The following is a 24,521-nucleotide window of genomic DNA, read 5'->3' as shown; positions in this document are numbered from 1 at the left end:
CTTCACGCAGGTAACACAAATCCACAGATCCCATGCAAAAACAAGGTACTGGGGGAGGCTGAAGAGTATGAGTTTGGAAGAAAAAAGGGAAGAAATAAGTACTTTCTATGTATCAGCAGTCTGGATTAAGTTCTGGTTCGCCCCAGATGACACTGTCCCCAGCCACTTACATTTCTCAATTTTCCTTTCCAAGTAGGCAAAAATGGGGTGCAGAGGTTTTGTAGGAATACTGTCAGTATGGAAAGCAGCATTTTTTTTTAATTTATCTCAATTTTTCAAACATTTTAAAATATGTTTAAATGTTTTGATTTCAATCTGTATTTCTCATCTCTCAAACAGGAGAGAGAATTGATGTTAGGGGCTGGAACAGTAAAGAAGTTAACATCTTCTTGAGCAGATTTATCAGCTGTCTCTATTTTCCTTCATTCTTCTGTCCTCACAATCATTTGAAAACAAAACCCTCCGGAATATTTTACTTTTTTGCACTGGCAGTCTTTCCTGCTTATCATAATAGCCAGAGTCCTTCCTGAAACCAGGCTGATGACTGTGATACAGATGCTGGAAATGCTGATGGTAGCCAAAGTAACAGCCTCCAGACAGGCCCTAAGAAGTTATCAGCACACAGTGGATAACAAATGGCTGATGCACATCTGCTCTACCTGTCCGAAGGAGTAACCATCAAGCAACGATTTCTACAACCCTTAGAGAAATATTAAGCAATGTGACTGCTGAGAACAACTGAATTCCTCTAATAGCTAATGGGAAAAAAAAAGTTGCCGATGCTTCCTCACACACCTCCTGGCTCCAATCTTTTATTGTCTAGAATATAATGCAAGTTTCTACAGGCATTGTACTGTAGATTTTCCAAGATCTGGCAAGAGACAACTGATAGGGGTGTGAGACCATTCCCATGAGAGCAAATCTCTGCAATGAGTAGAATTTGTGCTAAAATTAGTATTCTACATAAGGTATTAGAGGGTCTGGAAAGCCAGAGGATGGAGGAACTAATGCTCATTGAAGATTGTGGAGAGCACAAATGATTCTACCTCAACATTTCAACTAATCTCTCAAAAATCAGAATCAGGCATTTTTAGCAACAGCCTACCTTATCTGCCTACTGTGGGGCTCCTTGCCTTCTGATACAAAAAGAAGTCATGGTGTTTAGCAAGCAGTGAATTGCACATACAAAATTTAAAAAAAAAAAAAAAAAAAAAAAAAATGGTGCCAGTACAACTTTCCAGTGGATTTTGCTCCTTGGAATTGCTGTTTTTTCCCTTGCTCGAAGTTAAGGGTGTTTTTAAAATAGGAAACTGACCAAAAAAGTAAGGTCTAAGATATAAAAACAAAAAACAAAAGCAAAACACACGCACAAAAAAAATCAAAACCACAACATCCTAAAAGCTAAGTCCACCACTTGTATTACTAGCAAGTCATTCAGAGTCTTTCTGAATGGCTGACATGCAAGACTGAGGTTATGAATTTCAGAGGATATAAAAACAGCAAACACTTTTTATGGTATTATCCATAAAATATGGTAATACTTGAAACTTTGGGAAACAGCATGAAACCTACCTGAACAGGAAAAAAAAAATCAATTGATAAATGAGTATTTCTGAAAGCAAAATTCAGACATTCTTCCCAAAAAAGAAAAAGCAGCCTCCTTTCCCTACGCATCTTTTATGCAGTGCTTCAGAAACAAACCACAAAAAATTCACACAGAATGATCATGCTATATATCCAGGAATTTTACTCTTTGTGGATAAATGAACTGAAAGAGAATGGAGAAAGAAGAGTCTACCTTATTGCTTGAAATGATTTCTTAGATTAAATGATTTTCTTAATAAAAGAAAAACATTTAAAAATATATTAAAAAATATCTTTGCTCTTAAGTCAGCATTTGGGATTTCTTTCAGCCACGGGTGCAGAGTGGCTGTGCAATACTGTCTTCCAGAGCAGACTTTTCTTCTGTTACCACCAATGTGATATCTGCAAGGGCAAGTGCTTCACCTCCTTAATACCATTGCTTGGGGCTGATGGCTAACACCACCTTGGGCATCTGCAGTCTCATTCTCCCCACTACAAGTCAGCTGTTCTAGATAGCACTTTGAACCTAGATCAGATTAAGGGGCACATACAAGCACAACTAGGATGTAAGACTGGGGAAGAGAAAAATCTAATTTCACTTGTTTTCATACTCCCATTCAACCCATCTCCTTCCAAATCCTTAAGTGTGTTATTTGGGTAGCAAATCACACCTTCTATAAGAAAATCTGAGTCCCTCGTCTCTGGATTTGTTGAACCTTATGAAGTTTACCTGGGCCTACCGTTGGAACCTGTCTAGGTCTCTCTGAATGGCATCCCGTCCCTTGGGTGTGTCAACTATACCACACAGCATGGTCCCATCTGCAAACTTGCTGAGAGTGCACTCAATCCCACTGTTGATATCATTGATGAAGATGTAAGAGCACTGCTCCCAGTACTGACATCTGATGGACACCACTAGTTACTGATCTCCATCCTGACACTAAGCTGCTGACCACCTGACCACCACTCTCTGGGTATGATCTCTGTCTTTCCTTTCTTCATACTCCCCAACCACATCCTGCATTACAGAGTCTCTGAATTTAACTCTCACATTGTTAACAGTTTCCAGAACAACTAATAGCTTGCATATGGAAAAGATACAGAGACCAGAAGGTATCAGTCTAGGATGATAAACAGGGAGATTGTCTGAACTCTTCAAGCTTGCACTACGTTCCAAAGTAAATCTAGGAATGCTCTGACAGTTACTTGTTAGGGTAACTAGAGCATCTGAAGCTTACTGCACATTTGTGAGTGAGCCCAGATATTACGGTGCCGTTAAAAGGATCGAAGGTAACACGCATGCTAGGTAGCACAAGCTATGTCCTCTGTTGTTACCTCCTCTTCAGTCAGGCACGCTGAAAAACTCCCCAGAAATCTGGACGAGGGGCAATAGACACAAAACCAGAGCTAGACAAGCATGCCATCAGCATTACAGTTTATAGGAAGCTCAGCCTCAGAGATCCCGCCAGCCTATATATTCTTGTCTCTTTTTTTTTCCCCTCTTCTCTCCATTAAAAGCTAGGTTGGTGGATTCATAAAGCTCCCTGTATCACATCACTAGAGACCTGAAGCAGGCCAGACCTCTGATGCTACAGAAGTTGCATAGCCAACATTGGGCTCACTCTCTTTGCTTGGTCAGTAAGTACTCTAAGCCTGTGGAATACACACTTAAACTGAAGGAAAAAACAATAATAATAAATAAAATCCTTGCACGTTGTGAGACAATAGCAAACATCCCTTCTTCAACTGCTAACTCATTCGAAGTTGCACACTGCTTCTCACCTTGTAGGAAATGCAGTCCAATACGTTCAGTATAAAGTTCAAGTATAACAACAACAAAACCAACAGACTAACAAAAGCTTTTCCTTGCCTAAACAATAGCAGAACTGGAAAAAAATTCCTTGAAGTGTACTTACCGGCCTGACTTCACCAGTGGTGTTGGTATACTGACGGGCCAGGCCGAAGTCTAACATGTAGCATTTCCTGTATGTTGAAGGTAACCGGCCCATGGCAAAATTGGACTAGACAAAAAGAAAGTTTAGAAAACAAAATCACTTTGGTAGCAGCAACTCAGCTAAGAGTAGCCATTTGTTGACAAAACTTTGTCATACAGCCCCAAACACTTTAGATGAAACCGTAAGAGAGGAATTTTAAGATATATCTCATGATACGTCTTAAATATCATGACTGGAGAATCACTGCCGTTTAGTAAGCTCACTTTGCAGCTAAGTGACTATGGAATCTTAAAATAACTAAAAAACCCATTAGCTTAGCAAAATTACAGCTGCTGTGAAAAAGAGCTAGATTTAGCACCTATAGCTCTGCAGTGAGAGCTCCATCACTTGCATAACAGACTAGCGCTATCGTAGACAAATGCTTAGCTTGTCTTCATAGCTCAGCTGCTAGCATGCATTCTCCTGCTCCAACTATAAAACTCTCTGCACACTTTATCACATATTTAAATTCATCTGAACATTCAGACATCTAAAAAACACTAGGTTTGGTTCTTAGTAAACAAAATGACAACAGGAAAGTCGAGCAGTTACTCTCATCATAAAGTTGTGTCCTTAACCACAGTCAATAGCTGCTAAAGGATCTGTGACCAGTCACTAGCAACTAGTCAGCTAACTTTTCAGATTAATCACATCAGCCAAAACCAGTTGATCTTCAAAGCAACAAGTTGAACAAGGAAGACCGTCACACAGATGATATACCAAAAATAGTTCAGGACAAGTGTTTATGAAACCAAAGAAAAAGACTGGCTTGGAAATACTGTGCCTCACCTAGGCACCTAGATGACCAACACTACAGCTGCATTTCTAAAGATTATAAGGATTATTTAGACAATGAAATGGCATTTATTTGAATTATGGGTCATAGTATAAGATATTCTTTCTGAATTTCTTTTATAGTACTAAGTGGTTGGACTCTGAGATGACTGTTCAGTGTTAGATTGCCTCCTTGTGTGATCTTGACTGGAGCAAGTATGATTTACAGCTACTAATTCACCATGGATTGACCTCTGCCAATAAAAACTAGTTTGCTGTGCACTTAAAATAATAAAATAATTGTTATTTTGTATTTATAGAAAATATCCTGCATGTTAGATAGTGGTAGAGTGCCAGGAGACCTAAATGCCTCCACTGAAATACGTCCATGTTCAATCCATTAGGCTGCCTGTACTGACTCAAGCATAACAGACAGACATACCAGCAAAAGGCAACTTTTCAAAATAACATACAGGCTTGATGTCACGATGCAGGAATCCCACAGAGTGAATGGCTTCTATTGACTCCAGAATCTGTTTGCCTAATCGTAGCGTTGTGCTCAGTGTGAAGGTCCCTCGAGGCTGACTTCTTCTGAGATCTGCAAGATTTCGGCCCTGAAACAATCAATACAACATTTAATGTTTAAACTACCACAGTGAAGCATAGCATTGCACAGCTGCAAGATCTAACATGCATCCCTAAAAAGCAGAAATGCTAGTCAGACAAATGCTTACCTCACGCCTCCTTTATTTCCTTTATTTTTTCAATGTGGTCTTCAAATACTTTGTTTTCACTTAAGTGAGATATTTGCTGATACCAAGATACCAAATCAGTATCTGGGAAGTCAGCTGATGTATCATTTCAGAAATAAATGGCAGGGATAGCACTGCCTCAGACTGTATAAGCCCAGCATCTCCTTCTGTTAAGAGCAGGCTACATGGGAGCTGAATTAGGAACAATCTTTGACATTTTTTTCTGAGTCAGATAAAGATGAAAGCAGTACACGTATGATAAACAGGTCACGAAGCTATCTGTTACAACTTGGAGAAGCGGTTTTATCACAAATCCCCCAGCACTAACTGGCTGGCTCAAGTTCAAGTCAGCATTGTTGTGGCAAAGCTGCAATGGGAAGGGCTGTCTATCAAGATAATTGTGCTTCAAACCAGGAAGGGATCCACTGACTGAAAAAAATACTCGTGAATTATATGATTTTCATTTGAACCTCCAATTAATTAAATTTCTGGGAAAAAAAGATCTACCAGCACAGCATGAAAATAAAGACAATTTAGAAAAAAAATAGAGCAGTCTAAACACCAGAATAACATGTACTTTGATCCCTGTCATATCAGTTTTGCTTATACTTCTGATTTACAAAGTGAAAGAACGTTTTAAAATGAGTATCTTCTGTGACAGAGTACCCCTGGAATTCACAGAGCTAATGCAGGTAAAAACAGCTCAAAGCCACCAGGAATAAAAGTCTGCTATTTTGGAGAGCATGCATCAAGAATAAATTACACAGACACACTCATTATCACTGTACTACAGAGCCAGTTGACTCTGTGACTGCGAAGACATACATGCTTACACTGTAAATCCAGATGTATTCTAACAAAATCCACAACAGAACATAGGTAACAGAAAACAAACGTCTGATGAGAAAGCACAGATTGCTCTCCAAACCAGTGAAATGACATCTATTCATCCACCCATTTCCAATTCCCAAGTAAATAAGCTCAACAGACATGGAGGGATCAACTGCAACTGGCTCTTCATCTTAAGATTAGTCTTTCAAATTGGTTTAATCCACCTTGCTTCCCAGTGTCTGGTCCCATGACCAGTCACTCTTGACACAGACAAGCTTATATATATATATAATAAATAATATATAATAATATAAATAAATCATATAATATTTATCATTTATTTTTAATATATAAATAATATTTATATTATATACGATACATATAATATTATATATTATATAATAGAAATATTTATTTATATATAAAATTTAATTTATATGTAATAAATTATAAAATATGTAATAAATTATAAAATATAATTTATATACAATATATAATATATACAATAGAAAAATCATATATTAATATATAAAAATATATTAATATTATATATATATATATATATATATACAGCCAAGCCACAGCAACCGGTCCAGGTTTGCTCCTTAGCATGAATGTCAAAAAAATAATAATTAAAAAAAAAATCACTGAATTAGTAGCCTAGCCTTTTTTCTTTTTTTTTTTTCCTGTTTTATAATTTCTGAGGTAGTTCACTAGAGGCAACACAGATTTGTCATCGTTATCCTGAAAGGTCTGAGTTTCTGAACTGACATCAGATCTTTCTTTTCCCTGTCAAGTTTATTAGACACTAACTAAAAATACCCTTCCAGGCAATGCAGCAACTTACTTGGTGTTACTAATTCACCTTTCTCATTTCAGCATGCACTATCACCCAAATAATACATAAAGAAACACAACGGAGGCTCTAAGCTCTGAACATATAAGCTACAAGAGAGTTAGGACAAGTTCCCTGCCAAACCTTATGTCAGGTGCTGAATCCGGCTAGCTTCCAAGGCAACTGTGTCAAGAAGCAGCAGCTTTAGTTTGAAACCATTCCCCTTGAACCAGGGACAATTTCCCTCCCTTGAAAGACCTATCTCACGTGTTTTTGATTCAGACATATCTTTCCACTCACTCCCCTCCAGCTCTTTCTCCTGTGACTTTATGCTGGAAAAGAAAGCCGCCTTTGTGACAGTACCACCATATTTGGGCTATGGAGATCTGTGTACGTTTACTCACTAAAGTTTCCTGTCCAAACCACAGAGGAATCCCTTCAGCTCCTGCTCTTATTACAGCTTCTGGAGACAGACCCATGTAAGCCATAGCTAGCTACCTCCAAAAGGAGGTAACTGGGTGTCTAGCAGCATGGCAAGCATGTGCTAACTACCCAAATATTTACCACACAGGTTGACTCAGTATGAACAATGCTCAAATAGGAGAAAACACTTCCACAGCAGAAGCCAAGCTACTGCTGAGGTTGGTAGAAATGAAAGAGAGATCATTCTTTCAATGAGAAGACTGAGCTACTGGTATGATACCAAAGGCTCTCACTTGAGCTCCAGTACAAGACATATTTTGAATGTTCTATCACAGCTCAGCAGGAGATATTTCAAACAGCTGCCACTGATGCAAGATTCTGTGGGTAGCTCCAGCAAGCATTCTGAATTTAGTGCTTTCCTCAGAAAATTATCAGAAAGCCATATTACACAGAGAAGTGGACCTATGAAATATCTTGGCACATCTTGACAACTGGAGATCTCCTCAGGGATATCACAGCAACACCAGCCACCCTTCTCTCTGTTTCCCACTCCATGCACTTTCTGTGATTAGTGAAGTCCCTGCACCAGTGCTTGACCTTACCCTCTCACTGTAAATCTTTCCCTGTGATGATCCCACCTCTGTGAGACAGAAAAGAGAGGAAGCACAGAACTCACCTGAAGTTGCATGACCACATAATTAAATTTTTCATTTCTTCCACAGCCAATAAATCTGCAGACATGATCCTTCCCTGCAAAGAAACAGAAACATACAGAGTAGAACATAAGACAACAACCATGTGATCAAGATTTTTAGGCAAATGGTCCCTAACAAGTCTGGTAACCTTAAGTGGCATCAGGCAGCGAGTTCTGCAGAGTAGATTAATTTTGTTTCTACTTCCCAGTTCCATATCTCAGGAAAGTACTGACATTCAACAAGTAAACTGCCACAAGTGGAAACCAGTGCCAGGGATCCCTGAATCCTCAAACTGATGCTGCAGGACACAACTGGGAGAGTGCCTAAATGCAGTTCATTCCAACACCATACGCATGTAACACCACAACCACTTCTGAACTAAAACATAAGTAGCACATACAACTGCGTGGTTTCACAGGTTCACTGGCAGTGCTCAAGCTCATTATACCAACTTCACTCAGTAAATACTGATTTACGCATAACCTCTACTATACTTGCCCTACTAGATTGCTTTCCATGAAAAAGCTAAACTAATGCTACTTCAATGCATAAACAAACGCTAATTTTAATTGTCAGAAACACTGGAAAGGTAAAGGCAATTTTATAATAAAAGAAGGGAAGAAATACATGTCATGTTCTGGTACACAGTTAAAATACAAGTCTCTCTACTCAGGCAAAGTCAAAACAAACCAGCCACTACACAATACTGAGACCTGTGAAGTTCATTTCCTACGGCACAGAAGTGCTGCTGTAGCATTTACTTGTCATCAAGTGACACCAGACAGGACCCATATTCAAAGAACAACAGAGTGTGTTCCAGACAGAGCGAAGTTGTTTCAGATCATGTCCCATAATGGATTTGCGATGACATGCTTTTTGAATTAGCAGAAGGGACGTATGATCATATAATGGCTTGGGTTGGAAAGAATATAAAGGGCATCTAGTTCCAACCTCCCCGCCATGGGCAGGGCTGCCCCCGGCCCCATCCAACCTGGCCTTGAGGGCCTCCAGAGATGGGGCACCACAGCTTCTCTGGACAGCTGTGCCAGGGCCTCACTGTTCTCTCAGTAAGAAAATTTCTCCTCACGTGTAACCTAAATCTCCCCTCTTTTAGTTTAAAGCCATTGCCCCTTGTCCTATCAGTAAAAAGACCACGTAAAAAGTCAGTTCCACTCCGGTTTATAAGCTCCCTTCAAATACTGGAAGGATGCAGTGAGGTCTCCTCTTCTCTTCTCCAGGCTGACCAAGCCCAGCTCCCTCAGCCTATATTCACAGGAGTGGTGCGCCAGCCCTCTAAGCATCTTTGTGGCCCTCCTCTGGACCTGCTCCAACAGCTCCATATCTTTCTTGCACTGGAGGACATATACCTGGATGCAGTACTCCAGATGGGGCCTCACGAGTGCAGAACAGAGGGGGGACAATCCCCTCCCTCTCCCTGCTGCCACCCCTCTTTTAATGCAGCCCACAATACTGTTGGCCTTTTGGGCTGCAAGCACACAATGTTGGTTCATGTCCAGCTTTTTACACACCAGAACAACAAGTCCTTCTCTGCAGGACTGCTCTCAATGAGTTCTTCTCCCAGTCTGTATTCATATCTGGGACTGTGTTGACCCAAGTGCAGGACAATGCACCTGGCCTTGTTGAATCGCATTAGGTTCAGGTGAGCATCAGGTATGTAATGATGTATATATATTCTTTTAATAGCTGACTACTAATAACAGAATTAAGGATGATGCACAACACAGTGATGAGCACTCCCAGCACAGGTTCCCACTCACCCTAGTGCTGACTCTCAAACCCGTACAGACTCACATGGATCAGCCTCATGCATTTACACATTGCAAGTTCCACTTTGCTTTGGTTTGCCTTTCTGAGCACAAGGAGATTGATATTGAGGCAAGAGCCAAAACAATGACCATTTTGCTGTCAATGATTGCTACTGTGTGGTAGAAAGGGTAAAAGACTCCAATTTTTACTTGTTTTTATTGTTTTAAATGATTGTGTAGCACTCTTAGCAAGTACACCAGGTACTTCTTACTGCTCTAAAAGTACAAAGAAGAACATTAAAAAACAATACTCTGACAGTGAGAACTTAGCCCCTCAAATCAGTCATTTCAGAGGAACAGAATGCTACTGTTTGATACACTTGACTGCAACTTAAGATATACCTCCGCTAACACCGTATGGCTGCCTCAGATTTCAGCTATATTCCCGAGCATCTCTCTTTCTTATAAATCAGTTTGCTTCATAATATCATTATTTTCTGGATCACAAAATTATACACAAAGAAAACATATTTGCATTTGTAATTGTTTATCTTTGAGAACTCTATGTATATCTATGCTGATAACACATTCCTGCGCCAATTCCTGCATGAAGCAAAAGGAACATAAGAGTGTAAAGAAAGCAGGCCACATTTAGAGGCAGTGTATATACAGCCAGCTGGTCACATAGATGGGATAAATGCTTACAGCATAAAACCCTTTGGGTTTCGGATGCCTTTACTCATTTTCCAACTGGAGGAGGCACCAGGATATAACTGCTTGCTCTCTCAGAGGAGTCCATGCCGTGCTGAAGTAGCAGATGGAAGATGAGAGTCGGCCATGACTTTGGGATTCCTGCAGATCAGTCCTACAGCTGATCAAAATTATGCAGCACACAAAACCAATCATGTTAAAAACCTACTGAGCAATCAAGACGATGGAGCTGTCATATTTTCCTTTAAGGCAAAAGGAAGTAGCTTTCTTCCTTCACACATGCCCTCCACAAGCATGAAGATCATAGCACAGAGAACAGCAAAGCATACTTTAACTCAGAAAAGAACAAAAAGTATAAGCTACATTTAGTGCGAGTATCCTTGCACTCATTTCACTGCACTAACTGCCAGATAGAAACATGCATTCACTTCCTCTAAGCATTTAGTTAATGAAGTGCTTTAATGTTCACCCATAAAGAAATGTTTCTTTCTGCTATTGCTTTCAAATTAAAATGAGCATACACATACTCTCATACACTATGGGGTAAGAAATACAAATATTTCAGACACTGAAATGGTCTTCACCATCCCTGTTCTGAAGGAACTCAAAAATTATACTCAATAACCATGTCCTAATGAATAAAAAAAAAACGTGAAGTAAAAGGAAAACCCTTTCACCATAGGATATATAAATATCACATTGTAGATATACAATTATAATTATAAACAGGTTAATATTTAAACTTTTCAATTTCATGATAAACATTCACTACGCAGCACTTAATATTAAACAATCATCTTTTTTGAGCATATTTTTCCACACATATCAGTTTCAAGATACTAGAAACCAGTATTTATGCTAATCTACTGATTTAAATCTTTAAATATTCCTAGTGTGTTTTCATGACAGCAATTAAACTAATCAAATAGCAAGAAAGAAAAGTAAAAATATATAACATTACAGTTGCAATTCGAAGGTTTTTTTTTTTTTTTTTTTTGTAAAAGTCACCCTATTTTCTGTATTTTCACCTGCAGGCTGAGGGAGGTGATTCTGCCCCTCTACTCTGCCCTTGTGAGACTCCACCTGGAGTACTGCATCCAGTTCTGGAGCCCCCAGCACAAGAAGGACATGGAGTTGCTGGAGCAGGTCCAGAGGAGGGTCAGGAAGACGATCAGAGGGCTGGAGTACCTGCCCTACAAGGACAGGCTGAGAGAGCAAAGGAGAGAAACCTCTTCAGCCTGGAGAAGGCTCCGGTTGGACCTTATAGCGGCCTTCCAGTACCTGAAGGGGCCCACAGGAAAGCTGGGAAGGGACTTTTTATAAGGGCATGTAGCAACAGGATGAAGGGAAGTGATTTAAAACTGGAAGAGGCTAGATTTAGACAAGATATTAGTAAGAAATTCTTTACTGTGAGGGTGGTGAGACACTGGAACAGGTTGCCCAAAGAGGCTGTGGATGCCCCCTCCCTGGAAGCATTCAAGGCCAGGTTGGATGGGGCTGTGAGCAACCTGGTCTAGTGGGAGATGTCCCTGCCTATAGCAGGGGGTTGGAACCAGGCGATCTTACAGGTGCCTTCCAACCCAAACCATTCTATGATTCTGTGAAATAACCACTCTTTCCGTGTAAAGGAATTTCAAGAACTTATTTCTTAAAATCGATGCTTGTCTTATTTTGTGATCCATCTCCACAGATGAGCTATCCCATTGCTAACAATCCTCCATAAATACTAAAGAAACTTTTACACCATAAAACACCATAAATCTCTAGGCAGCTACAGTTAGACTATTACCCATTCTTGCATATCTTGAAAAATTGAAAAATGTATTGGAACAAGCCTAGAGCAATGAGATCTACTTGTCTGTGCTCTGAGCAGGAGGTTGCACTAGAGCCCTCCAGAGGTCCCCCTGCCAGCCTCAATTATCCTCTATGCCAAACACTGTTTTTCTTTCAGGTCTGCCTCGTGCATCAGCAGCAGCCTCTGACCACTCTTAGTAATAAATTCAGTTTCATTTTGGAATCATCAGTCAAGTTTCCTTTTTATGCAGGAAATACAAGAAATACCAAAACAATGATACATTGTGGGGTAGAAATAACCAGCCTGGCACAGCCACCCAGACCCCTGAGACCAACCATACAGGTAAGGTCCAAGTGGATACTGCACAAAATTTGCTCGTGCACTTGGCACATGCTCTATTCCATGCACAGATGCAGACATCTACCTCTACAACTGCCCTCACTGGGATTTGGAAACTTAATGCACCCATTTTTCACATATAATTTCCGTTTTACAGAGAGCCTCTATTTTATTCATTTGTCAGCATCAGTATCAGGTTTATCAGCTTAGCATTCATTCTGTATTTTGGGGGTTGCTGAAGTCACTTCTGAACAAATATTCTAAAGAAATGGAGGACCTGCCATGACTGTGAAACAAAATGAGAGTTATTTTTACCATCTTCCAACTTTACTTGGAAATATCATCTGTAGCCTGGCAAAGTTGACTAGTTTATAGTTTTCTTCCCTCTGCAGTTAGCAAGTTTCTTCTCTGTCAACTCAGAGACAAGAAGTTTTGAACATAAAAGAAAAATTCAGTACTGAAAGTCAGGTCTATGTAACTGTTGTTCAACAGTAACCAACTATAATTTCATCATCAGGCTTAGCTTTACTATTGTTTCTGTAATAAATGAACGAACTAATGGACGTATTTAAAGAAGGCTAGACATCACCTTCTAATCCAAAAGCAAAAGGTAAAACCGCCTGGCCTTGCATAGCATCATTTCATCTGCTTGTGTCCCAAGTCCATGAAAAACCTTAAGATGACCAGCTGATAACAGACTCCAAACAAGGCAAGGCAAAAAAGTGAAGGTGCAAAAATTCAACAGCACCTCCAAAAAGTGTATTTTAAATTCTCATTTCTCCATCCCATGGCCCTCCCCACTCCTGTGATGCCAAGAGAAACACGGGGCCCAAAAGCCAGTTCATTCAAACACCCATAGGACTTCCTCACATGGCAAAACATGCTTGGCAGAGAGGCTAGAGCTACTTCAGGTGTATGAATGTGCTTCCCTGTGGTAGCTTAACACCTTCCAAGGGTTCTTATCTTGCTTTCCTGCCTCTACAGATAGCATGGTTACCTCAGCCTAGCAAAATACTGTAGAAACATGAAAAGCATCTGTGAAAGTAACAAACTGAATTGCAGGGAGTTAAGACACCGCTTTAACAAGAGCAAGTCACACGCAGAAAAAGAAAGGACTAGGACTAGCAAACATGAAAAAATAAGTGAGATCCCTTTTGCTCCCCCCCCCCCTTTTTTTTTTTTATTACTGAATTCTTACCTGTCCAATCCCTGGCAGCAAATGGGGAAGAAGCAACACAGAATTGCTTCATTGTCTTCTGTAATAAAATCAGGCACTCAAAATTACAATGCCTGTGACTAGGCTGCATCTTGCACAACTATTCAATATGCAGAAGAGCTCTGCACTGCAGAATAAAATTAATCAGAGTCCTACGCAATGAGATTGGTTACACTGAGAAGAAGGATTTTACAAAGAACATGTCACACTGAGCAGAGCTTAGAAATATCTGGCTGACAAGTGAGGTCAAAGGCAAGCACACAGAGCCCTCACACCAGGAAAAAAAAAACCCTGTGGTGGGTGAACAGAAACAGTGCTCAGGAAAGCCAGACTGACAGTGAAATAGCCCAGGCGCAGCACCTCAAAAGCTGTGCTACAGCTCTTTTAACACAGCCATTACGTTCTGATTAACCCCAAGGAGTCAGGATAGTATTTTAAAGATGCCCCTTTACAAGTTAAATTTTGCTCCACAGTGGAGTGCCGACGGGAAAAACATCACAGAGAGAGCAGATCAGTTTCTGTCTATCACAGAATGGCTTCGGTTGGAAGGGACCTAAAAACCCACCCAGTTCCAGTCCCTAGCTGTGGGCAGGGCTGCCACCCAGCAGCTCAGGCTGCCCAGGGCCCAATCCAACCTGGCCTTGTGCACCTCCAGCAGCTGGGCACCTACAGCTTCTCTGGGCAGCAATGCCAGGGTCTCACCATTCTCTGAGTAAATAATTATTTCTCTACATCTCATCTCTTCTAGCTGAAAACCATTTATCCATGCCCTATCACTATCAGGCCCTGTTAAAAAAAAAAAAAATATATATATATATATATATATATATCTCCCTCCTGCTTACATGCTCCCTGAAAGTACTGGAAGGCTGCAGTGAGATCTCCCTGAAGCCTTCTCCTCTCCAGGTTGAACAAGCCCAGCTCCCTCAGCCTTTCTTCATAGCAGAGGTGCTCCAGCCCTTTGATCATCTTCATGACCCTTCATCTACATCCTAAAGGGTTAAAAAGTATGGAAGATATGGAAAAACATCTCTTCTAGAAATGACAGAATTCCTCCTTCCAAGTGCTAAGTAACAAAGCAAGCCCATTTTTTTTCTCCTTTATGATTCCAAAGAACAGAGCCTCAGAATCCTGGTTTGTACCAGTAAGGGGTTTTTAAAGCCTCAAATACTGCCTCAATTATCACAATTGCCATGCATCATTTCACAGAGTGGGTGTGGGTCACGTAAACATATTTTTAAGCAAGAAGATCCAGAAGCTCCATTCCAGATGCATATAGTTCCCAAATCCTAAAGGAAACAGAGTCCACACCAACAACTGGCACTCTCAGATAGCATCAAATTGCCTCCATTTGTGGGGGATGAAAAGAGCTTTTCAGACCAAGGGACTGGTTAAAATTAGCCCAAAGCAAAGTTCTCAAACCACACACTGTTTATATGTAGAAGTCCTCAAGTCATATACAGTGAAGATGCAAAGGCTCTCAGCAAACGCTATCATTCACTAATCTGCTCATTATATTGCTCACTAATGTAGACACAGACAACCCTGTAGAAGCCCTGGCTCTCTGGATAAGCAGCTTTGAGTTCACTTAGACATACAGATCTTATTTCTATTCCTTTTTAACATACATGATCTAAAGCCTTACCTACACAGCACAACACTTGTAACTAAGTCAACAACCTCCTGTGCTGGAGGCAAGCTGTATCTGCAAGAAGTACTTCGACAATACAGTTTAGATTTGGTTTCAAAATACTCAACTGCAAAGTAGACAAAAGCCTAAATGAGGTTAAAACCATTTGCAAGGGGTACAATTGTATACAATTACCTCACTTGCAAATAATTTAACAATAGTGATTAAAGTAATAAAAAAAAGGGCTTGGCACTAAAATAGTACTCTTCTGATAGAGAAGCTGTATTTGTGCAGACATTCCCTGTGTGGACATGCCAAACAGTTCCTGAAACAACTCCTGAATTTGTTTCAGGGAAGATTTTCATCACTAATAGGGTAATTCTCTATTAACTGCCTTAAAAAATATATACATATCTTTTTGTCTTATCTTTTTTTTTTTTACTACTACTTTATTATCCCTATATTTACAAACTACATACTAATTTTTTATTGCTTTACACCACATACAAAAATCTATTACTGTGAAAATCTACCATTGCTGATGTTTTCCTAGCTCTCCATGACACTTACTAGCTCAGAACTGCATGGCAGCCTTCTTCAAGGGAAGTTTTCTGATCCTCTAGATAAATTTAGTCTTGCTTATTCCTTCAGCAATGGAAGGGACAGATCAGCCAGAGATAATCAAGCCCAACAGAAACATCAAGTGACTCCTGCACTCAGGTCTGGTGTAGATTAACAGCAAAGGACTTCACCTACAGCAGACAGCGGGAAAACATGCTGCCAGTTCAAGAGAAGTCCAGTGTTTTGGTTTTGTGGCCATTGATTCTGCAACCAGCTATGACTGCTGGAATACCACCCTGTAGTGAGGATTCAGATAATGTTTTAAACATGTTTCATCCAAAGCCTAAAAGGGCTGCTGGTACCTCCCAGACAGTATGAAGACCTGGAAAGTAGGTCGGAAGGTGATCCAGGATCCTTGCAAGTAACAACAAAAGTCAGAAGGGATTTTATCTTTGGTAAAGATGTTGTATCTAAACAAATAAAGGAAAGGCCTTATACAGCTAGAAAGATTGAATTAATTAAGTTCAGAACAGAATGACTCTACAGGGTTGTCAAGAGAGCCTGAAGTGGCAGTGCTCCCAGATAGCCAAGCGTAAGTATGACAGAATCATCTGTGTTGAAACAGACCTCCGGAGGTCATCCAATCGAACAATCCATGCTCAAGCAGGGTCAGCTAGAGCAGGCTGTCTGGGATTGCATCCAGATCAGTTTTAAGTATCTCCAAGGACAGAGACTCCACACCATCTATGGGAAATTTGTGCCAGTGTTTGACTAAATAAACAAACAAACAAAAAAAACCAACCCCAAAAATGCAAAAACAACCCCAAACACACAGTGTTTGTTAGAAGGTAGAGACTCTCTAGAAGAGCCATTAACCTACTGGTTCCTCAGTTGTGCTGCACAGATTGCAAATGTAGAAAAGACACTGCAGTGATCAGCAGTTGTGCTCCTTATGTAGCCATCTCAGAGAAAAGTCTGACTGTTGGCAATGGCCTTCAGTCTAAACCATGGGGGAGCTACTGCCCTGAGAAACTGGGCTGCAACCAAATCACACTCTGAAGTAGGTCTGCAGTATGGGCTAACGGCCACCGCAGACTTTGTGAAGCTTTAACACCATGCAACACCACAACCACAAGCTTTGAAAAAAAGCATTGGCTTTCAGTGTTGGTGTGATACCTAAGTAAAAACCAGCAAAGGGATTGCAATGCTCAATCTACCAGAAAGGTATAAATGCATTTTACACAACACTTTTCCCTTGCTCTTCATCTGGAAAAACATGAACTGACTACCATCTATGGTAGTATCATCTTAATCTCCTCTACCAATTGTTGGCTAAAGTCAGTGCCTCCTTTTCTCAAAGATTTCACACCTCTCCCCAACAGCTCGCTGTGAAAACATACACAATACACGATTCCCAAATCTCTCAACCTTATTTCTTATTTTAACTTTATAATTTATTTCAGTGAAGCATTTGGGGATTAACCTTGAACCAAAAAAACTATATTCTTCACAGAGCAGCTTGATTTGTACAAACATGGCTGAAGTAATTTGTCATTCTTAAACGCTGGATAGCTGATGCATAGTCAATTGAGCTGCTTCTGCTTTTTATGTTCCTTAATATTTGCTAATTGCTTTGCCAGTGAACTTCCCTAGTTTTCCGTTCCCACCCCTAAATTACCAAGATCATGCTGCATACAACTCTGGCTGCTTTTCAAGCACTTGCTCTTTTCAACAATAAATGCTGATGGAAAAGTAAATGCGTTAGTCAATTCCCTGAACGTTTTACGATGCTAGTTCTGATTTGGTATTTTCAGGTCATGCTCTTCAAGCATTCCCTGCCCCGGATATAGTATGCATTGACATTAACCAGCATAACAGCATCCTCTCTCATTATTCTAATAACAAGCTGTTCTACATGGTCACACCCCTCACTCATTTCAGAGCAGTTCCAAGCATACAACCAAACGCAAAAATCTAGATCTCTGCTTTGCACGTCCTCATTATATTGCTTTCAGAATTCAGCCACCTGCTCTGCTGTCCTCCAAGAGCCTCTGTGTATCCAGACCTTTCAGATATAAACAGCAATAATCTCTTAATGATCTGGGTTGATTTCCCCTCACTGTATCCTTAACCAAGAGCAACTGCTGCACTTTTTGGACTTATCTACTATTGAACCATTTTACATGGAGACTCCTTCATGCTCACAATGTTTTAGGCACAACTGTTGTCCCAGTCCTTTGGAAGCAACCATCTAACCATATTTCTTAGTCAGACATCACTTGCTTTAATCAGTATTATCTAATCAGTATCACTAAACAAAATCAACGAGTGTATCAATAACTCAATTTTAGTCTCCCCGTTGTTATTTTAACATAGCAAACAAGAACAGCCCCTACAGCTGGAACCTATTTGAGTAGGACATTTTTCAGAACGTAGTAACTTTCTGAGCTGAATTATTTAACGTAACATTGCAGGTTTGTATGGTAAAAGGTAGAAGATATAGCTACCACTAAGCAGTTTCCAGATTACCCAAGAAAGGCATTGGTCACAATTCAGAAATGAAGGAGGAATAGCTCACCTCTTTCTGAGGATAAGGGCTCACTAAAAAACTCCCAGAGGAGGTGATCTCCAAGTAGAGATGCTTCCTTTTTGGCTGCTAGCCCTTACATGAGGTTAGGGTGGGGTGAACCCAGGGTTCACTCCTTCCAGTCACACAAGTGAATTGCTCACACCTGTGCTCCCAGGGCTGGCCACACCCCCTCACCAGTTGCTCAATCACTGGTTCAGGCCATGACCCAATGGTTCCCATACAAGGTAGATGAAGAGAAACTTATGAAGAACATTTGCAACTCTAGATTCTAATAGTTAACATGCACAGTGACCTTTGCTTTTGAGTTCAAAGAGCTTTCTTGCCTTACCTTGCAGCTTCTTCAGCACAGCCACTTCCATCTTGAGAACTTGCTTGGGCTGCTGAGCTGATTCCACCTTCAAGGCCACATTCTCCCGGGTAAGCAGATCCATTGCCTCATAAATTTCCCCAAAGCCTCCACCACCAATCTTCTTCAACTAGAAAAGTACAAGGAGATTTGGTACAATGCACAAGGAGAGATGGCATCAAATTGTCTCTCACAGAGCCAGGCACTAGCTTCTTTAATGCACAGGCAGGAACAAATTCAGCCCCCAGTCTGTGCTGTGGCTGAATCCCTTCAGTGCACAGTTAGGCAGAAGTCCAGCTGCCCACTTGACTGTGCTATGTATAAACTCTTTGCTGCACAACAAAAAACAAGCCCTGCAAGTGGTGTCGTGTGATACATTCAAAAGCAAATGATAACGCCTATTATGCCAACAATGTTTTTGCCAAAAATCAAAGGAAAGACCCTTCAAGGAGATAGCAGAATGACTATGCAGAGTGTGGCAGATAAAAACTGTCATTCATCCTCTGCACACAAATCTCTGCAGTAAAACACAACCACGGTGGCTGGAATTAATGTTTGCAAGTAATAAATAAAATGAAGTTTGAATCTCATTCACAAGATTTTAAATACAGAACAAAATATCCACTGGAAGTTTTTAGAAGATGTTTGACCTGCTGTGCTAGTGAGGCTACTTCAGTGGCGTGTTTCTGAGAACTGACAAGTGCACTAATTCAAACCAGTTCTGCACAAGCCACAGGTACTGCTTCTGATTCTCAATCTCTACTTATTATTTTAGCTACATCAAATGAAGCTTTTTGTGTCTCTGAGCAAAATTAAAGGCTGTATCACAATAGGATTATCTCCCCACCTGGAATCTAAAACAAACTGAAACCTAAAGATGCCCATGTTTCAGCATATCTGATATGCACCTACTGTATGTAGGTTATTCACTTGTTCTAGAGCAGTCATCCACTCAGAGCACAAGCTGAGCCTTTCCTGGAAAGTGATCCCTTGATTTCCTTCTGCTGAGACTTGAAAGCATACGTACATATAGATACCTATGTAAGTAAGACAGCTCCCTGAAGTGTAGCAAGTTCAATGTCTTTGCCAGGACAACTCTTATTTATTATTTTTTTTAATTTCTGTTTCTCTTAAATGTTTAAAGCACACTATGCTGCACAGGAACAACTTCAAGTTTACAGCAGTGCTAGACCAGGGCTCCTTTGATCCGCTTAGTGCTTATTCATTGAACCTAACTGCAGCCCTTCAGCATTCTGCATGCACTCTGTTCACAGCTGCTCTGGAAGCCCTGAGGACTGCTCATTTCCAAAAGCAGCAGTAACATTTGAAGAGAAAAAAGCAGCTTAAATCAGCCAGACACTCAAACATGTATCTTACACAGTGTTTGATGAGGTTTAAATGATGTTTGGATGTTTTCTGCACCACAAAGCCTGTCCTGTGCATCTGTCCAGTTTGATAAACAAAAGTTCCAGCCTCTCAAGGGCAGGTTTTTCCTTCTTAAGGTGACCAAAACCATTTGCTTTCCTGGCTCCCAGGTCAAGAAAAACACTTGTGCATGGTAGCTGGAACAAGAGATTGTAGTACTTTCAGGATTAACACCCTGAGTATTGTCTCTGAAGTTATTTCTTGATAACCTTTTGAGAGTTGCTATCCAGAGCCATTCTTCTTCTCTTTTCCCTTGTTATTTTTCCTCACAACATTCTACTGAGTTACACAGGCATGTACATACAGTAAACATCCCAATAACTAGGTCAGCACATATTCATAAATTATTATAGTGCAACTCTACTTCTACTTGGAAATTCATACCAAGCGAGCTGGCTATTAAAAATCTTTCAATCAAAACAATGCTACATTCAGCACAGTAACATATCAGCTAATATCTCAATATTCAGTACACGGGATCTTCTGTTCCCTGGCATATTAATGACAAGGATGATGAGGAAAGGGATAACAAAAGCTGCAGATGGCTAGAAGTTTATTTGGAACGTGGGAGGACTTTGAAGGAAAGTGGAAGGAGTCTCTGTGGGAAAATGCACATCACCATAAAAAGAAGTCATTGCTAATAAATATAACACTGAGTGATTGAAGTGGTGACACAGGCTACCCAAACATCTTGCCAGGTTGCAAATTGGATAAATTGATCTTAGAAGAAATACCTCTGAGCCAGCACACAAAGATCCTTTTCCATTCATTGGCCTCAACATGGACAGTTCCCACGTCCAACAGAGTTGTCAAAATGCAAAGCTACTACAGCACGGTAATACAATTAGGACAGCAACACTGTAAGGATCTGTAGGAAGGTCTTGTGTATGATGCACAGTACTGAGCACCTTGCTGTTAGAGGCTCTCAAAGAGGTAGAAGTGCTTCACTTCAGGACTAAGAGAATAAGTGGGAGCCTGGAAAACTAAGGATGGACAGACTAGACAGCTTAGGACTGCTACCTCAGAAGAAACATAAGAAAGTGTGCATCAGAGAAGCAGGTTCAGGAAGAAAGGTCCAGGTATTCAGACTGCTCACCTGGGAAAAAAAAAAACTGAACTAGAGGATGCATGCAAATCTATAGAGCAACAAATGCAAGATGGCATGAGATCAAGACAGAGTTTCTGCTGAATCAGAAAACTGATTTTATACATGCATTCTAGTCACTCTCTGATGGAAATTATTCTCTAGCATACTTTTCCCAGCACACCAGATGGTCCTGTTCATCATTACCAGTACTGCCAACCTCCTTGGTCTTTCAGCAACATCCAGAGGTAATCAGCAGCCGTTTCCTTTTCTCTGTTACTGAGCAAATTATATTGCAACTGAGGGCCTTAGCTGAGGTCAGGAGTTTCCACACGAGCATCTCCTCATTGTTTGGATACTCTGTGGTAGTTCATTGTTTTAAGGCGAATTCTACACATCTTTCTGCTGGACGTGAATGAGAGACGGGCATATATCTCTCAAGCAAATAAATAGGGAAACTTAAATCCAAATTCAAGAAAGAGAAGGGAACATCTAATGAAAATCATGGAATAGGTAATCACGAATCACCCAGCCCATGCCTTACTTCCCAGCAAATAGTCTCATCTCATCCTTTTTCCTACCTTCCATCAGACCATCTACTGTTTAGGCTGAGGTCAGTAGCAGGATTCTTTCTGTCTAAATGCAAGAGCCCATATGGAAGCTATGTGTCCACGTTTGAGGAGTTGAGTGAACAATTCATCTGATCAAATACAGCTATCTGTTTTGACTCACACATAAACAACTCAAGCTAAGTCAGCTGCATTTCAGACATGCTTACCGTCCTTTCAGTATGCCACCAGTGGCCACACCACCATACAGTTCATTGCAGCACTTCTTCCACTTTGTCATTTTCAGGACACATCAAGACCTTGGAGTAAGCTGTTACCAAAAAGCCATTCTACTTGACTGCTTGGTGTAGCAAGCTCTGATGAGAGAGTTCCAGGAATTCCCCAGACTGGGCTTTCCCTCAGGACTACCAACACAAAACTGCTATGTCCCAATGGGGCAAGACAACACCTAAAGCCCCTCTGGACATATCAGCAGTTACACAAAACCCAGACACTATTCCCTTTAAAGTCCCCTTTAAATATCCTTAACATTTTGGATTTATCCAGAAAAGACTCTTGCAACAAAATCTTTCAGAACCTAGGGAAAAAAAAAAAAAGAAAGGCCTTCCCACTAAGCAGAAAACAGTACTCTGGCAGGAGTACAGGTCCACTGGGACAATGGAAAATTGCACTGTTTCACAGAGGGACAGATCAGAAAAACAAGGCAATCTCCCAGCCCCCCAACTCCCCCCTCCCCCCCCATCTCCCAGCAACCAAAAGTAGCCTTTAATTACAAATTTGATCTTCTATTTAGCAAGCATATAAGACATTACTGTTCTAATCTGCCTTCCAAGGATATTATATACTGCTAAGATCTTCCCAGGAAAAGAGATGTTCACTCCCAGTGTCACTGGCAAGGTCAGAAAGCAGAACACGTGCCCTTAAGACAGAGCAGAGGACCAAACTGAAGGCAAGAGAACTCAGCCAGTGACAAGGCTGTCACCCACAGGCTTCAAATGCTGCCAAGGGCAAACAGTAACTACTGCAACTACCTATTAGGAGAACTTCTGTGGTCAAGTCTGCAACTCTTACAGCCCATGTCAACAGGCCAGCTCATCCAGAAATGGCAAGCAGGCGTCATCTAACTTAACAAGAAGTGAGAAAGAATAGACTGACATTCACCAAACTCTCAGATACCACTCTCCTAGGAGTTGCACTCATCTCAAGGAGTAAGTATCTCAGATAAAACATGCACAAACTGAGAAGCCAATCAAGTTGACTAGCCATATTCTGATGAAGAGATGCATCCGTTCAGACTTAACACCTAGACCTAGTTCGAAGCATGTACAAGCTATGTTTTAGTTCCCATCCTTGAGTGCAGCAGTACATATCAGACAGAGCACACATGGCTCAAGTCACCCTGTGGGGCCTCAGCAAGAGTTGCATGGTTCTAGTACCATTCAAATTTCATCTAGTTAAAACATCTGCAGGTAAAGAAGCAGTCTCAAAAGACTACTTCTTCAAGTCCCAAAGTTTTGATGAAAGGCACAAGCACTCCCTGTCCATTCCCTTCTCCAAAAATAACAACAACAAAAATCATTGCTGTCAGAAGGCCAAGTTTTACTCACTTGGAGCAACAGGAAAATGAACTACTGCCAAGCTAACTGCAGAGAACTAACATCTTCATTTGTCAAAATTTGTCATTAAGCATATAGGAAGAGAGGAGGAAAGGAATTCAAGGAATACATTCAACTGATCTAAAATAAGAACTTGGCTCAGTACTGGAAGTATGCCAGCACTAAGAAGTACAAGGTTCAAGCAGATGCCCAGCCAGAGATAGTCACAATGGGAGGACAAATTACAGAAAAAGCCTTCTGGCATCTCAACTCCAGTGCCACATAAATACACCGCACACCTGCTTGAGCAGGATCCGAGTACTCACAGCAAAGCTCTGCCTGTCCAGGTTGCACGCTATGTGTTAAATTCAGAAATGCCTATGACAAAAAAAAAAAGCTACCACTGTGCTCGCTTTAGGAGCACCCCCCTTTTCATCCGTAACTTGCTCCTATGGTATCCAGTGCCTTGGGTCAACAGAGATATAATTATATTTCTGCCAGACTTCTGTGAGTCCCATGCAGCTCCCGGTTCTGACTGGTCACACACCAACACCTGGCACACCAAGGGGACAGCACAAAAGACCTGCCTAATGGGCATACACTCTTGAGGGGACCAGCAACGACTGTGCAGTGAGGGCTCACAACACAACTGAGTTAACACAAAACAAAATACCACGGGTAGATCCGGGCATCAGAATTTCTCAGTGGTATTTCTGCCCTTAAGCAGATGATGCAATTTCTCAGAGACTTCAAGCAGAGTAATGATCTCAGTGCAGTATTTAATAACACTGTGAGCTAACACTACAAAACATAAAGGGCAATTATTCCATTTAGAATTAGTTGATGCTGGCAGTATAGCTGCATGTTTATGTATTTTCTAAGGTAGAGTAGTTGGAAGAGCTTCTAGCAGTTCTCAGGCTCACACAATAATGAAGCCACTGAACCCCACACTTAGTGCCTATACAAATTTAAAATCAGTTTGAAATGTTTCTCTACAAGCATAACT

General features: G+C 40.8%; 1 protein-coding gene across 8 annotated transcripts in view; it reads right to left on the bottom strand.

Moving 5' to 3' along the window:
- Positions 1-24,521, bottom strand: part of TTBK1 (tau tubulin kinase 1) — a 103,753-nt gene that overhangs the window by 59,570 nt on the left and 19,662 nt on the right. For 7 of the 8 annotated variants that reach the window (XM_021389770.1, XM_021389768.1, XM_021389765.1 and 4 more), the window contains 4 exons: positions 18,825-18,972; positions 7,870-7,943; positions 4,826-4,966; positions 3,501-3,605 (listed from right to left, as the gene is read on the bottom strand). In XM_021389770.1, coding sequence (XP_021245445.1) covers positions 3,501-3,605; positions 4,826-4,966; positions 7,870-7,943; positions 18,825-18,972 — 468 coding nt within the window. Of the gene's footprint in view, positions 1-3,500; positions 3,606-4,825; positions 4,967-7,869; positions 7,944-18,484; positions 18,619-18,824; positions 18,973-24,521 lie in introns of those variants that run through there. The other variant, XM_021389771.1, reaches the window with a different exon arrangement.

This window comes from Numida meleagris, chromosome 3 (assembly GCF_002078875.1).
Source record: "Numida meleagris isolate 19003 breed g44 Domestic line chromosome 3, NumMel1.0, whole genome shotgun sequence".
In the NCBI taxonomy this organism is placed as follows: domain Eukaryota; kingdom Metazoa; phylum Chordata; class Aves; order Galliformes; family Numididae; genus Numida; species Numida meleagris.
This window is presented reverse-complemented; position numbering and strand designations above follow the sequence as displayed.